Source organism: Somniosus microcephalus, chromosome 14, assembly GCF_052327205.1.
Source record: "Somniosus microcephalus isolate GS21.2 chromosome 14, FLI_Smic_1.0, whole genome shotgun sequence".
NCBI lineage: Eukaryota > Metazoa > Chordata > Chondrichthyes > Squaliformes > Somniosidae > Somniosus > Somniosus microcephalus.
This window is the reverse complement of record NC_141000.1, coordinates 85,354,013-85,369,623: the sequence shown is the minus strand read 5'-3', so window position 1 is coordinate 85,369,623 and position 15,611 is coordinate 85,354,013. Positions and strand designations below refer to the sequence as shown.

The 15,611-nt window shown below is 46.7% G+C and overlaps 1 protein-coding gene across 1 annotated transcript in view; it reads right to left on the bottom strand.

The window, feature by feature from the left end:
• Nucleotides 1-15,611, bottom strand: part of LOC147107646 (potassium/sodium hyperpolarization-activated cyclic nucleotide-gated channel 2-like) — a 206,419-nt gene that overhangs the window by 129,743 nt on the left and 61,065 nt on the right. Inside the window, exons 3-4 of the mRNA XM_086006852.1 lie at nt 9,452-9,559; nt 734-868 (exon numbers count right to left, since the gene is read on the bottom strand). Coding sequence (XP_085862978.1) covers nt 734-868; nt 9,452-9,559 — 243 coding nt within the window. The remainder of the gene's footprint in view (nt 1-733; nt 869-9,451; nt 9,560-15,611) is intronic.

Sequence of the window (15,611 nt, the reverse complement as noted above, 5' to 3'; positions counted from 1 at the left end):
TCTACGTGTTGCTTAAGGTGTAGGGTAAATCACTGTGGGCTGTTAAGCCTCTCCAGATGTGGTCCCAGAAACTTCTGTCCCTGTATTTCCCCAGCTCCCACAGTCAGATGAGGGCTCCCAAAGGGGTAGCAATTGTCCAACACCTCTTTAGAACAGAAGAAAAAAATCTGAAACATCCAAAGGGATCAGTCACAAGAAAAAAGTCAATGTAACCCTGAAAATAAGAATCGAAGTATCCGTTTTTTTTTAGGGCAAATGCCCTTTAAATTTTCTTCCCATTTCCCCCCCTTGGCCTTGTAACAATTGCAGTTAAATGGATAGGTGGGCAAACCACTCCTCAGCTTCTGCTAATACCACTCCAAACTTATTACTGGGAGCTGACAAAAACAGATCGCCCTCCAATTTATTTTCACTCCCTTGTTATCATTTATTTGCTGTCCCAAGCATGGCACAGCTGAGATCGGTAACTCACCATGTACAGGACTGCAGGTGCAAACCCATGTCCAAATACTGTGCCAGCGTACCACTTCTTAGCAGTTCAACCTCAAATTTTATGCTGTATTTTTAAAAATTAATTGAATTTCCATTCACATAAATGAGAAAGTATGGTTCTTACCAGTGACAATTATAGACTCAGTGAAAGGCAGTAAGTTATTTATAGGCCTCAGTTACAAATGTTCCAAAAATTACATCTCATTAATACATGTTATTTTTGAAGTGTAAAATTCCTTACGAGTTCCCATTCTTTAAAACGCCTCATCATACTGGAGACTTGCAGAAGTTGTATCAAGCTTACTATCCGACCGAAGTACAGAACTCTTAGAAATTTGGAGAAAGTGTAAGAAGTGAACCTCTGATACCCAGAAAGCTGAAAAACAAAACATTTAATATAGTATTGTGGCGGTCCCATTGGTTGTCCTTTACATTGAGATACATAATTCCCTTTAACTTAACTTACTTATGTATGTATAACTTACTTAACTGTATGTACTTAACTTACTTATTTGTATAACTTACCAGTTGGGGCTGTTGCCCCTTTAACTTACCTGTTGGGCCGTTGCCCCTTTAAGAGGCGACCTAACGCGCTGATGTCACGCATCACGTGACGCATGCGCGCCGGCCGCCGGCCCGACTCGGGTTTTCTAGACGGCCGCTGGCACAGCCCGGCCTACCGTGACTTCGGCCGCATCGGCCAGCAGGCGGGAGTGAAGCGATCCTCTACTCCCGCGGCAAGTACCGGCATAGCCCAGCCTTGCAACCTCGGCCTCAAAGGCCAGCCTCCGTACCGGGGAGATGTACCGATGCAACGGCGCAGGTCACGTGACCGCCTAAGCGCACGCGAACGTGCTGACGTCACGATGCGGTCACGTGACGCCCAAAGCGCGGGAATATAGAGCAGAGCGTAATGAGGTCATGACGCTCCCCACGGGACTGGGAACTTAGTCCTTGTGGAGTCCCCGCTGGGGCAAGACCTACAACATGGTGCTCCTGCAGTCAGCCATCTTACCTGCTACCTTACCTGCTGTAATTATCCTGTTCTGGTAAATAAACAACTTATTTATAGTTCGTCGAAGTTAAACTTTCATTTAGTGGCGATTTACTCGAACCGCTACAGTATAACTTATTTTGATACTGCATGTTATTTTAGGTTTTTGCATTGTAATGTTGGGACTATTACTACTGATCCAGCATCTATGTGGAATGTCAGGATGTAGACAAGTCTTACGTATTCTTCCAATATAAATAAATTGAATGATTATAGTATATTTGAATATAAGAGTCTGTGATAAATAATTAATATGTTTTGTCAAGAAAACCATTTATTGAGTGCTTCTTTTATATGTATTAGATAATACAAAAGACCAATGTTCCCTCTAATTTTTTTCCCCTGCGCAGACACTTTAAATTTGCTGCGCGGCCGTGCATACGCAGTATCTCTTCCGGTGGCAGCGCTGGTAAACGGCCTGCATGGGACCTCCGCATTGGTGCACGGCCACGCACCTTAGGGGCAACTCTGCAAGAGACCGTTAAGTGCAATTTGGCAGCTAAAAAAAAAATTACATTGTAAGCAGTTGGGACAGATATGTCCAAGTGACAGTCTATTGACTTCAGCGTAAAAGTTTTAAAATACTACTGCAATAGTTTCCATCACCACACAGTAAAGTTTTCACTCTCTTGAGTTTTGTTTTCTGGCAGATTTCTTGTAGAGTTGTTCATGGTGAGTCAGAGGATATGCTGTTATAATAGGGAAGCTTATGATACATAGGGATAACATCAGTGTTACTAATTTACAGTGACTGAATAAGTCAAATTCTAATTTTTATTAATTGGTATTCTGGGATTTTTACTGATTGACGATTGAATTCCATAACAATGCACATAATTCTATGAAGACAGTAAATGAGTCACACTAGGAGATCTCTCATGGCATTGTTCACAGTGAGTCAGATGATATGGGGCTAAAAATTCGAAAGTCCCCGAAAACAGGCGTGGGGATCACGATGCACGATTAACCCACGCCCGTTCAAAGTAATGCAGGCAGCACGCAAACTTGGTGCTGCCTGCTAATTTAAATGATAGTGGCGTGCAGCCCAGCACTAATCGCACTGCTGAGTGGCTACATGCTCAGCAGGGAGCCCAAGTTCATGCAAGGCTAGCACCAATTAAAGGTAGCCTGCACTTCTTAAAGCCAGCCTGCAGCTCTTAAAGGGGAGGCGTAGTTTGACGAGGCCAGGTGCTGGAAGTCAATCCAGAAGGCAGTTTCAACTGGGAAACATTCAGCAATGTCACAATAGGCCAGAGAGAGGGCTCCAAGGTTCTATGACGCAGCACTGGAGGCCTTAGTACAGGAGGTGGAGAGGAGGAGAGCGGTCCTGTTTCCACAGGGGGCCAGGAGGCCCTCCAGACAGACACTGTGAAAGTAGCGGGAGCAGATAGCCACAGAGGTCAATGCAAAAAGTGTTGCCCTGAGGACCTGGATACAGTGCAGAAAGACGTTCAAGGTCAGTGAATGCATCTTCAAATGTCGTATCTCACAAACTGCACCTCTAGCCTCACACATTACTCAATGCACCACACCCCCATTACTCACCTACCAACAATTTCTACCAAACACAACTCATATCTCACATTCATATGCTCCATCTCACCCTCACACTTATCGATGCTGCAAACCTCTCACACACATCTCACAGCTTGCACACACTGCCAGCTATTCAACCATGACAGCCACATCAGCCAAACACATTGAACCACACTCACTGTCACACTTCCATCTCCCTTACAGGACAAGGTGATACACAACTGTAGGCAGCAGCAGCTAACCGAAGGGAGACATGCATACATCCAAATCCTGACCCCACTTGAGGAGATGGTACTCAGCATAATTGGAGTCGCTGTGACTGAGGCCGTGGCTAGCGGCCGTGCTGAAACCAATGAACATGATGGTATGCTCATACCTAATCCTCTTTCTCACATCCCACTTCCACCTCAGCTCACAATCACTTGTGATTTACAAGCTGCAGATGGTGTAAGTATGCACCTCTTGCTTCCCATCCCCTCCCCTCAACACAACTCTACCCATGTACCTTTCTCGTTTCAGAGACCCAAGAAATCCAACATGGCCAGGCAGTGGTGAAAGAAGAAGAGGAGAGTGATGATGAAGCAACAACATCGTCACTCGATCTGACACTCGCAGCCACCAGGTCAGATATGGACACTGCACAGACTTTAGAGGGTAGCTTAGAGGTGGGATCTACACGTGGTGAGTCACAGAGTACAAGTAAGCTGCCACCAGGGCATGGCGAAACGGTAGCACAGCTCCCCAGAGGGTGAGGTCGCACACGAGTTCTGCTGCACAGGACTCAGATGAGGATTTCGATGGGACAGCCTACAGAACAAAGCTGATGTGTATGCACAACAAAATGCTTGCTGTATTGGCAGGCCTGCCAGAAAGCCTGAATGCAATGTCAAGGAGCATGGAGGAGGCCAGCTCCAACCTTGCACAGGGATTTGCACATAGCTTGGAGACCATCCTTCCCAGCATGGAAGGGGTGAGCAGATCCATTAGCGCACTTGTGGAACTAACCATTATGCAGCGTCTGATGGCCGTTCACTCAACTTCCATTGCAGCACAAGCAGAAGCCACCCTACGTCTGAGTGCTGCAACGCAAGCACAGACTGTTGCCATCATGGCTGTGGTTAGCAGTGTTCAAAGGGACTTGCAGGGTGCTACAGCAGGCCAGCAATCTGTCCTCCAGCACATTACCAGGATTGCTGAGGCACCGCCCTGGGGTTGGCAGTGGCTCCGTGGATCACAAACCTAATGTCCTCTTTCAGGATGACAGCATTCGTCCTCCCACCACTGCCACTCCTCCAGTGCCCTTGCTGTTGCCTATCTGCCAGCCAGCCCAGACTGCTGCCGCCCATGCCAAGGTTGTGCAGTCCGAAGCCGGGCCTATTAGGCCCAGAGCAGCTCGAAGTCATCCCACAAGGCCATCTGCAGTCTTCCCCACTGAAAGTCAGCAGTCTTCCACCAGCCATGCTGCAGCCACTGGGGTAGCACTGCATAGGAGCACCAGGACAGGCAAAGGCACACGGAAGACAAGTACTAAGGGAATGCACAAGGGTGATTAGTTGACTTTTGAATGAAAGTTTAATGGTTTGATTCATAAAATTGGTTTGGAAAGTTTGTTTTGTGGTGGCTTTTATTGCAGCATTGTGGCCAAGAGGACACTGTGATGGTCAGTAACAGAGGGAAGGGAAGGTGTGGGACTATTGGTGAATGTGGAATTGGGGTTGCATTCACTGGTACTGCAGTTGGATGATTCGATCACGGACAGCCCGGGCAGAAATGGGCTGTCTGGGTTTCCTCTTCCCTTCCTCTTCTTTCTCCTCCTCAGCTGGTCGCCATAGGCCTGGTGGCAAGGGCTATGCCCTCATGATGACGAGGTTCTGACGTATGCAGCAGACCATGATGAATCTTGAAACGCACTCTGGCGAGTACTGCAGGGCTCATCCAGAGTAGTCCAGGAAGCAGAAGCGTTGTTTAAGGACGCCAATGGTCTGCTCTATCAGATTCCATGTGGCAGCATGGCTTTCATTGTATGCATGCTGCCCATGTGTGTGTGGGTTGCGCAGCGGAGTCATGAGCCAGGTGGTCTGTGGATAGCCCTTGTCGCCCAGTAACCACCCTCTGGTTTGTCGTGGTGGCTCAAATGCTGATGGTACAGGAGACTGCTGCAGAATGAAGGCATCATGACTGCTGCCAGGATTCTGAGCACTGACCTGCATAATGCACAGAGTATGGTCACACACCAGCTGGACATTGAGGGAGTTGAATCCCTTCTGGTTGCAGTACATCTCTGAATTGAGATGCAGCGCCAGCAAAGTGACCTTTGTCCAATCAATAGCACCCTGCAGCATTGTAAGCCTGCTATCCTGGTGAAGCCGTGTGCTAGCTCTGCCTGCTTCTCTCTGGCAAGAGAGAATGAAATGTATACAGCTCGCTTTGCAGACAGAGCCACACTCACCTCCCTTATACAGGAGTGAATGGCAAACTGGGGGATGTTATGGATGTCGCCTACTCCAGCCTGAAAGGAACCCGACGCAAAGAAGTTCAAGGCCACAGTCACCTTTACAGCCACGGCAATGCTGTCCTCATCTTGCTCGGAGGCTGCAGTTCTGCCTGCAACAGGTGGCAGATTTTAGTGAGCACTTCCATAGTGAAGCAGAGATGTCACATGCACTGTTTCTTGCTGAGGATGAGGTAGGAGAATTGCTCCCTGAAGACCCGGGATGGATATGACCTCCTGCTGAGAGGCCTTCTCCCCCGCCTCCTCCTGCCTTTTCTATAAGCTTGTCCTACTCTGTATTGCCTCTGCTCATTCTCCCTGTTATGGTGCAGGCCAAGGGGGAAACAGACTACTGCACCCATGGTGCCACTACATTGCCAGAAGTGTGACAGGGAGGTATTTCCACCCACCATTTTCACCTGGAAGTGACCCCATCCCAAATCCCTGGGATGGAGTCATTTAAATAATGGGGAGCAGGTGCAAGCGCCTGTAGCTGTGCAATAGTGGTAACTACGCTGTGGACACATCAAAACCCCAGAATGGTACCCTGTTGCCCCAAAAGGGGGGCCTGAGGCCATTTGAGCCAAAGAAGGTAAGGATGAAAAACTTCTCTCACTTTTTCTATATCGATGTCAGGCCCTTATTCCAATGGTAATTGGTCCCAATCAATGCCTCGAGGGTTGGTTGCCATTTACTTTGGTGACTGTGATGCCCACTTTAGGCCCAGAACAAAATGTATGCCTGCTGTCAGCAGATGTAGGTCCCGTTGAGCCTATGACAGGCACATCTGGTCACATTCTTAGGGTATATGGATGGAAAGCAGAAGGAACAGCCTGATCATTCCCAGATCAAGATTTTCTGTGGCTACATCAATGGGGCAGAAACCTGTCAGATCTAGGTTCCAGCTTCCAGCCCCCATTTTCCAGCCTACAGTAACAGAATTGTTCCCGAGGGAGAATTTCTAGGCTCTGATATTTAATAGTACTTGGTATTTAGCTGCATTGGGGGCAGGCTTGCAATTTAGTAGCACTGGGGACTGTTACGTATTTGGTAGTACTGGGGATGGTTCTGTGGTTGAGCAGATCTGTGTGGGGCTGCTGGGGTTTGACACCATGGAGAGATCCTTTGGTTTAGCATCACTGTGGAAGGGGAACATTGGGTTTGGCAAAACTATGGAGCGGGAAACATTACATCTGGCAGAAATTTGGGATTTGATTCACTAGTGGATTCCTGGGTCAAGAAATTGGTTGACACTGCACTCGACGCCAAAGCTTCCAATATAGCAGACGATGTGCAGCAAACATTCTGCGCTGGAAGTGTGCCACCTGCCATATTAGTAAAGGGAGAAAAAGAGAAAGTCTGGGTCAGCGCCTGAACCTTGGCAGATCCCTACTTTAAAATTGGGCCATTGGTCTGTCTCATGTATCACTCTGCTTCTCTCTCTCTTTCCCACAGGTACCAGTGATTAGAATGTTTGCATTTGCTAGCTATCATTGGAGGCTTTTTGTTTCAAAATCAAATGATTTTTTTTAAAGAACTCGAATAAGGATGAGGAAAGACACTGATGAGGAAAGCATCCCTGCCTCTCTTTCTCAGCTTTATATGCTTTTTCAAGTTTCTAGAATATAACTCAAGCACCAACTAAAGCTAGAACAGAAGTTTAATTAGTATACACACAGACACAAAGGGCTCGATTTTAACAGCCGAGGAGCCGGGTCTGTAGCGAAAATTGGAAAAAATGGCTTCAGACACCCAACCCGCCTCCATCCCGCCCCCACCCAACTTTTGTCTGTTCAGCCGCTCCCAAACTGACCCGACTGGAACCGGTGGGACAGGTAGTTAAGGCAGTTAACAGCCTTTAACTGCCTTGTTAATCCTATCTTCATAGAGGTTTCCCATTTTCGTGCTTCTGGCTCCTGTTTCCAGACATGTCAGAAACAGGCCAGGTTCAAGGAGACGAGTTGCTGGAGGACATGATTTGTATGCAGTGGTGGAGGGCTTTAAAAGCGCCCCTGAAACATGACTGACATTCAAATGCAACAACTTTGGTGTTGTATGTATGGGATAAGATTTTGCACATCTACTGACCTTGTGACTGTTCAAGCTGACACCCATCTGCAGTGTGACATGAATGAAATAATTTCAGGCCACTTCAACTGTGCGCTTGCAAGATTGTTGCCTCAAATGAAATCTATAGCAAGGGGATGGGAAACATTTATGCCCTCTCATCCTGTTCCTCATAATCGGAGGAGTAGCAGCCGCGTGGCTCAGCACAGATCTTCCTGGGAAGAGTAGGAGGAGGACGAGGGGCGCCTTGCATGCCCTGTTGTGATCAATGCAGCATCCCTCCAGTTCACTGCTGCCCGTCAAGCAGGGTATGCACACTGCCATGCCACATTAGCATAAGCTTACTCTTCAACCATAGGTGGCTACCATATGGCTCTGTAATTGCAGGCGACACTTGTCCAATGTCATACTTCATCTCTGCTATACCCTGTTATTGCCTATCACTTTTACCATCAGCATTACAAAAGCAAGTCGCCCTGAGCCCTCAATGCGCTTTTGCCATTTTCCATAACACATAGGCCACACAATCAACTGTTTTGACATAATTTTTCTTTTAAACATCACAAAAGGATAATAAACCAGCAACAGTCAAAAAAAAAGATAAATCACCCAAGTGACTCCCCTTGTGACTATAGGTGCTTAATCTTTCTCTTACGCTTGCTTCTACGTGGTGCTTCCCCTGTGGCTTCAGCAGATGTAGAGGCACCTTGCTTAGACGCCTTTGGCGGGCATCCTCTGGGTTTGGGAGCCTGGGAGGCCTCTTCAACAGTCTGCTCTTCCTGCGGCTGTGCAGGGGTTGAAACAGCCATCTCAGTTATCTCCGCAAAGTGGGTCTCTGACTGAGGGTTCCACAGTGGCATGGTCGTGTGCGCGCTTTGAGAGGAGCCCACACTTCCTTCTGTCCTGCCAACAACATCCCTCTCACTGCTGGAGACTTACCCTCCCAGAGAAACCTGCAAAAAAAACGTAAGTTCGATGCGCACGCGCACGCGTTCCACCCGTCAACCCCTTCTTTCAGGGGAACGGAAGTGCCGGTTTCCCGCGCATGCGCAGTGCATGCACAAAACCGGCACTTTCGTTGGGCCGACGCATGAGTACCCAGTGCGTACTCACGCATTGGGACCCAAATTTCTGGGCCATTGAAATTTCTCTAGTTTTTGTTCCAAAAATATGAAAAAACTAAATAGATTTTGAGACGGAGAGGAAAATATTCTTTCATTTTGGTAGCCTGTATGTTGAAACATCTTAGGAAATTGTGCACATTACATACTTTTAGACTGCAGGATCTGCCTACAGCAAACAGAGCAATTGCCTTAGGCAAAATATTAAGTTAAAGCCCAAGCTTTTGAGGTTGAGGCATTCAAGTAAAAACTTTAATGAAGACACAAAAACAATTCAATGGATAAATTTTATGTTATTGTGAAATGTGTAATTTTGTAACTTTTGTATTTTGTTTAAAACTTTATTTATGACATTAGAAATTTCAGTTATTGAAAAAAAGCAGGCTAAATGCTTTCAAGAATCATTTTCATTGATTCGATTGGTTCATCAACAAACCATGATGGTGAAATGTTTATATACAGTTTTCCCATTATAAATTATTTACAAACAGAATTCCATTATAAATATTTACATGGGAAATTTCCATTATAAATATTGACATAAAAAGTATTACAGCAACTAACATTTGTGGACAGTAAGTGCACACATGCACAAGATTTTTTAAATAATATATATAGATTTGTAGCCTGAAGAAATTAATTAGCTTATTATGTAAATGTTTTTGAGTAAATCCAGCTCAGTATTCTTACCTTAATCAGGTACAATATAGAGTCCAGAGGAAATGCTGCAGCTAGGTCAATCAGAAGCCAGGTTTTCATGTATTTTATTGCAATATCTTTTGGATTCAAGATCACCACCTGTCGGTAAAGATACGGAATCATGTTACTGTATGCTAGGTGCACATTAGGAAATCTGACTAATGTAAAGAATCATTTCTGTGCAACAATGTAAAACTGAAATTTGTCATGCTGATCAACTGCTAATTAGAATACTTTTTGGTTTCTTGTACTGTAACCAAAGTACTGTAACCAAATAGCTGCCTTATAATGTAAAAGGCAAAGCCAAATCTGAAACAAAAATTTCTAAAACAATGCTTTTAAAAAAAATAATAAACTGTTGCAAAGTATACATAGATGAAAGTACAAGAGTCCAACAAGAAATACAAATATGACAGAAACTTAAAAAATCACATGAACAAGACAAGACTGAACAATGTCATGCTGGTCAACTACTAATTAGAATACTCTTGAAGTTCAGGGTTATTATCCTGGTCTATCCTTGCCCTCTATTTAATCACTCAATTACACATATGCATAGTCAACCAATGAAACATCACTCCTAGTTTATTGCAATGTACACTTGTTTGAAGGTGGAGAAAGCATCTATATATATATAAATCGGTACTTCTGTCATTCTGTCTATCTGTCTGTCTGTCTGTCATCGCGTGTGCGTTGCGGGTATGCACTCGAAAGTTACAGGGCGTACCTACGCGCGCGTTACCTCCAAAGAAAGCTTACGCTTCCGAGACGGTTTTAAGCGTATTTACATTTCGGCCGGGCTAAAATTGCGCCCGCGGTATCCCAAAAACCTTCAACATTCCGCTCATTAGCATCTCATTATCCGCTCATTAGCGACAGAGTGACCGACAGAGTGACCGACAGAGTGACCTCGAGCTTGACCAATCGTACGCCGGGTTGCTGGCGTGTGCCGCCGGGCCAATCGGTGCGTGTGTGGCCGGGCTTTATCGTTCTGAACCGAGGTGAGTCGTCGCCATCTTGATTCCAAACTTTTCCTTTCTTTTTCCCGCTTTCTACGTCTTAAAAAAAAACGTTGCTTTTAAAACACATATTGTTTTTTAAAAAAATTATTTAGAAAGTAATTAACTTATCTAATCTCATTAATTTTCCTACCTTTCCCCGTTTTCCCAGGTAGGCCTAGAAGCCTCGGCGTCTCCTCCGCACCCACGCCCGAGCTAGGCACCTCCCGGCCCCACTCGAAGGCTGGAGGGCCAGCCTCAGCCCAGCGCCGCTAGGGTGCGCGCGCAGCAGGAGCTGAGACCCGCTGTCTCTCTCTGGCTGGCCGGGGGGCGGGGCTTGCTGAGCGTCCAGCGTTACCCTGGCAACCAGGCCCGCCGGACATCTCGCGCAGCCGCAATCGGCGGTCTTCACCTCGGGGGGGGGGGCCGCGACCCTCGGGCGGGGGGGTGGGTGGCCGCGCGCGCAGCAGGAGCAGCTGAGACGCGGCGTCTCTCTCTCTGGCTTGGTCAGCGTCACGGTTACCCTGGCAACCGGGCCCGCCGGCCGACAGTCTCAGCTCCTGCTGCGCGCGCAATCAGCGGTCTTCACCTCGGAGGGGGGGGCGACCCCCGCCCTCCCTCCCTCCCCCCTTCCCCCCCTGCCCTCCCTTACCCCCCTCCCTACCTTCCTCCCCCCCGCCCTCCCCCTCCCCCCCTCCCTTCCTCCCCCCTCCCCGCCCTCCCCCTCCCCCCTTCCCCACCCTCCCCCTCCCCCTCTCCCTCCCTCCCCCCCTCCTCCCTCCCGCCCTCCCTTCCCCTCCCCCTCCCCCCTTCCCCCTCCCCTCTTCCCCCTCCCCTCCTCCTCCCCCCCTCCTCCCCCCCTTCCCCTCCCCCTCCCCCCTCCCCTCCCTCTCTTCCCCGCAGTCGCTCTCTCTCTTCCCCGCAGTCGCTCTCTCTCTTCCCCCCAGTCGCTCTCTCTTCACCCCAGTCGCTCTCTCTCTCTCTTCCAACAACAACATTCCCTCGAAAAAGCCTCGGCACCGCCGGGCACTTCAGCTAGTACCATATACATTGCTTGTCAGCTTAGAAGAACAGTATGCCAGGATTGCCAGTGGTCTTGACCAGGTCAGCACCTTCCATCATTCTCACTAACTGCTGCAAGCACCAAAAATAGCTACAGCTTCTCTCTGGCTCTCCCTCTCTTTCATGTCTCTCTCGTGTATCAACGTACTCTTACTCTTAGAAGATCATACGGCCATGCGAAGTTCCAGGACTTAAGTGCATAATCTAGGTTGACATTTCAGTGCACTAATGAAGGAGTGCTGCATTGCTGGAGGTGCTATCTTTTGGGTGAGACACTAAATCAATAAGCCCTGTCTGTTTTTTCAGGTGCAAAAGATCCCATGGTGTTTTTCTGAAGAAAAGCAGGGTGATGTCCTAGCCAACATTCATCCCGCAACCAACACTACCAAAACAGATTAACTGACCATTCATCACACTGCTGTTTATGAGTCTTTGTTATGTGCAAATTGGCTGCTGCGATTATCTACAGAAACAGCAATGACGACAGCTCGAAATAAATTTGTTGGATGTAAAGTGCTTTGGGGTGTCCTGGGGTCACGAAAGGTGCTATATAAACAATGCCTGGAATTTCCTCAGGGATTCTCATGATCAGCCCCCGTAACTTCGTCAAATCAGTAAATCCCCAGATACATGGGTAAACATAGCTTCTGCCAATCTTCCGCTGAAGTTGATGGCCATTTGGTAGATCCCATGAGAAAATTCCTGGTGCAAGTCTTTCATCCTCTCTCTGTCTCCCAGTCAATAAGTAAATACATAACTATCAACAAAACACACATGATAATCAGCTGATAATTATAGGAGTTATGATTGCTTTCAAAATTCAACACTTTTGAAAAAAGTAAACTTACATTAGGATGAATAAAGTAACTATGCACTCTATGTTTTTCTCTCTCTCAGCATAATACTTTCTAATGTTTATAGAGTATTTATAATTCAGACATCAACTAAAATAATAACAAATGTGTAATCAGTAAAGTCTATCATATTTCTTTCTTGCTTGGTCACACACAGGCTCGGATTTAAAAAATTCAATAAAAATATTACCTGAATAAAGCTTTTGAAATTTGTCTTCTAGTTTATCTTCACATAATAATTTTTTAAACAATCAAATAGATTTTGTTAGAGAATGAGGGAGAAGCATTTTATCATTTGGCTAGATACAGATGCTACTGAAGCATCCTGGGAAATTGTGCACACGCTCAGACTGCAGGACCTGCGTTCAGTTGACAGAGTCGCCGTTCTCAGCAAATGTATCAAGTCCAAACTCAAGCTTTTGAGAGAGGCTAAGGCTTTTTAGGTAAAAGCTTGAATTGAGACATTAAAATATACATACACAAATGGATACATTTAATCATGTTATTGTAATGTATGTGATTTTGTCACTTTTTTAATTTGTTTACAACCTTATTTTGGACATAGAGATTTCAGTTACTGAGAAAAATGGTGGATGAAAATTTCAAAAAGCAATTTGAGTGATTCAAATGGTTCCTTGACAAACCATGACAGGCAACTGTTTTCATGGGGAAATGTCAATGTAAAATGTTTGTGGGCAGTTTCAGCTGCACTGTCAAAAATCATAACAGTGAGAAAGGTTTGAAGTCAAGAAATATGTGTATATGTAATATTTTAACATATAGATATAAACATCCTAGGGGAAATATTCGTGTACACCAAGAGAAATGCCATGTCACCGGCAACTCGAGTTAACAGCCGCTGCAAATGACCACCGGACAAAAGAAATCGCTCTAGGGAGCTGGCGATCTGTAGCGCAGCGCTAACTTAACGTACAACGCCCTCCTGGTGGCGTTAATGGAGGCCTCCAACCCGAAGTTCCCGTCCAGTCGGCCTTGCAGCTTCTTACAGCCTCTGGGAGCGAGGCTGTGGAGTTCGCAAGGAATTGTGGGCAATTAAAGGGGCTATGAATTAAAGGGGCAATGCATTCAGAACTAATAAAAATTACAATGCAGTGAAAAAAAATGCAGCTTTCAGTCCTTACTGCCTTTCAATAAAAAATTTACCATAAAAAGTTCCAAATGGGATTCTTCGGCACTTAAAGCTGAATTCCCTTCCGAACTTCAAAAAATTGGGGAAAAAAATTCTTCAGCACTAACATAAATAGCTCAGCAAGCCATGGAAGAGGCACCCAGGGTCTCACACGCAGCACTCCAGCTTTGTGCAAGGGGTCAATATTGCAAGAGGGGTCCTCTACTCACAGGGGCCAGGAGGCCCTCCAGAAAGAACGACGTGGGACCACATCACCGAGGCCGTCAGTGTTGTCCCCACCACCTGGCTCCAGTACCCAAAGATGCTTCATGACCTCAGACCACTGGTCAAGGTCAGTGAATGCATCTTCAAAAGCTGTCTCCTACCAACTGCATCACTAGCCTCACACACTGCTCAATGCATGACTCCCCCCCCTCCCCACCTCCCACAATCACTCACCTACCAACAATCTGTACCAATCACGAGGCATATCTCCCATTCCTAGCCTCACCTCACCCCCTTGGAGGACACGGTGCAGGCCATACTTGGCAAGGGTATGACTGAGCCCTTGGCCAGCGGCGAGGCTGAAAGGCTACAAGATGCTGGTATCCTCATACGCTATCCTCATTCTGGCATACACCTGTTGCATTCCCGCCCTCCCCTCACCACAACTCCACCCTTGTGCCTTCCTCATTTCACACACCCAAGAAATGCAGCCTGCCCAGCCAACGGTTGGCCAAGAGGGAGAGAAGAGTGAAGAAGAAGATTGATTTGACACTCCCAACCAGCTCCTCATAGTCAGCCAGCATAGCCATTTGCAGTGTCCCCCACTGAAAGTCAGCAGCCTTCCACCAGCCATGCTGCAGCCACTGGGGTAGCACTGCGTGACATCAGTAGGACAGGCAAAGGTACAAACAAGACAGTCACTAAGAGAATGCATATGAATTGATTTCTTGATGTGATATTGGATAGATAGATATATAATGTTGGATTGGAAAATTTGCTTTGTGGTGGCTTTTATTTCAGCATCATGGCCAAGAGGGCGCTGTGATGGTCAGCAACAGAGGGAAGGTAAGGTGTGGACAAATGTTGAAAGGAGAATTAGGGTTGTGGTCACTGGTACCGCAGACGGATGATTCCACCCCAGATAGCCCAGCCAGAAAGGAGCTGTCTGGGATGCATCCTTCCTTCTGCTTACTCCCTCTCCCCTTCTGCGTCTTCCTCTTCTGCGTCTTCCTCTTCCTTCTACGAGCGGATGCTGTAAATCTGAAATGACAGCATAAAATGCTGGAAATACTCACCAGGCCAGGTAGCATCTCAACCTGAACTCCGTTTCTCTCTCCGCGGATGTTGCCTGACCTGCTGAGTATTTGCAGCATTTTCTGTCTTCTCAAAGACCTTCCTTTTACCATTCAAGGCCTTGCAAGTATCTAGCAGCACTCCCTACCCACTTAAAAAAACTTTTAACATGCATTGCAGCAAGCCACTTCTTCAATAAAATTTAAAAAGATCCAGTCCAAAAGTTTAAATGCAAACTTACCTAAAAGATGTGTGTTTCCTTTAAGAGATGCTGACAGTGCTTCTGTCATTCTGTTTGCACGCCAGGCTTCCTTAGCGTGGTTATGACCCAGCACTGAACTCAGTGCTGGGGTTGAAGTTGGCTGTGGTGATGTTAAGTCAGCGTTGCACACCGACTGACATCACCACTCCGCCATTTTTTTTGTAGGGTCTACTACTTACCGGCACCACTACTGGGATGTCGAAAGCGCTACCGGGATGTTGCATCGCTACCGGGACCCGCTCTTTCGCCATTTTTTGCCGATAACGGGGTGGGGGTTAAGCCCCCGAATTTTTATCCGCCTGTATTCTCCTTTATATTGGCAGTGAGCATTTGGAATGCTGTTCAGGTGCTCTAAATGCATTATGGGCACATTCCCTAAATTATGTTAAAAAGTAAGGGGGAGAAATTCTCCTAGAGGGCCGTTTGGGGCGCTAAGTGAAAAATGTTTGGAAAGTTAGCACCAGGCGATAACCTTTCCAAACATTTGTTAAATTCCCTCCTTTTGCTCCAAGGGGGAAGTGGAGCTAAATCAAGTACTCCGCTTGCC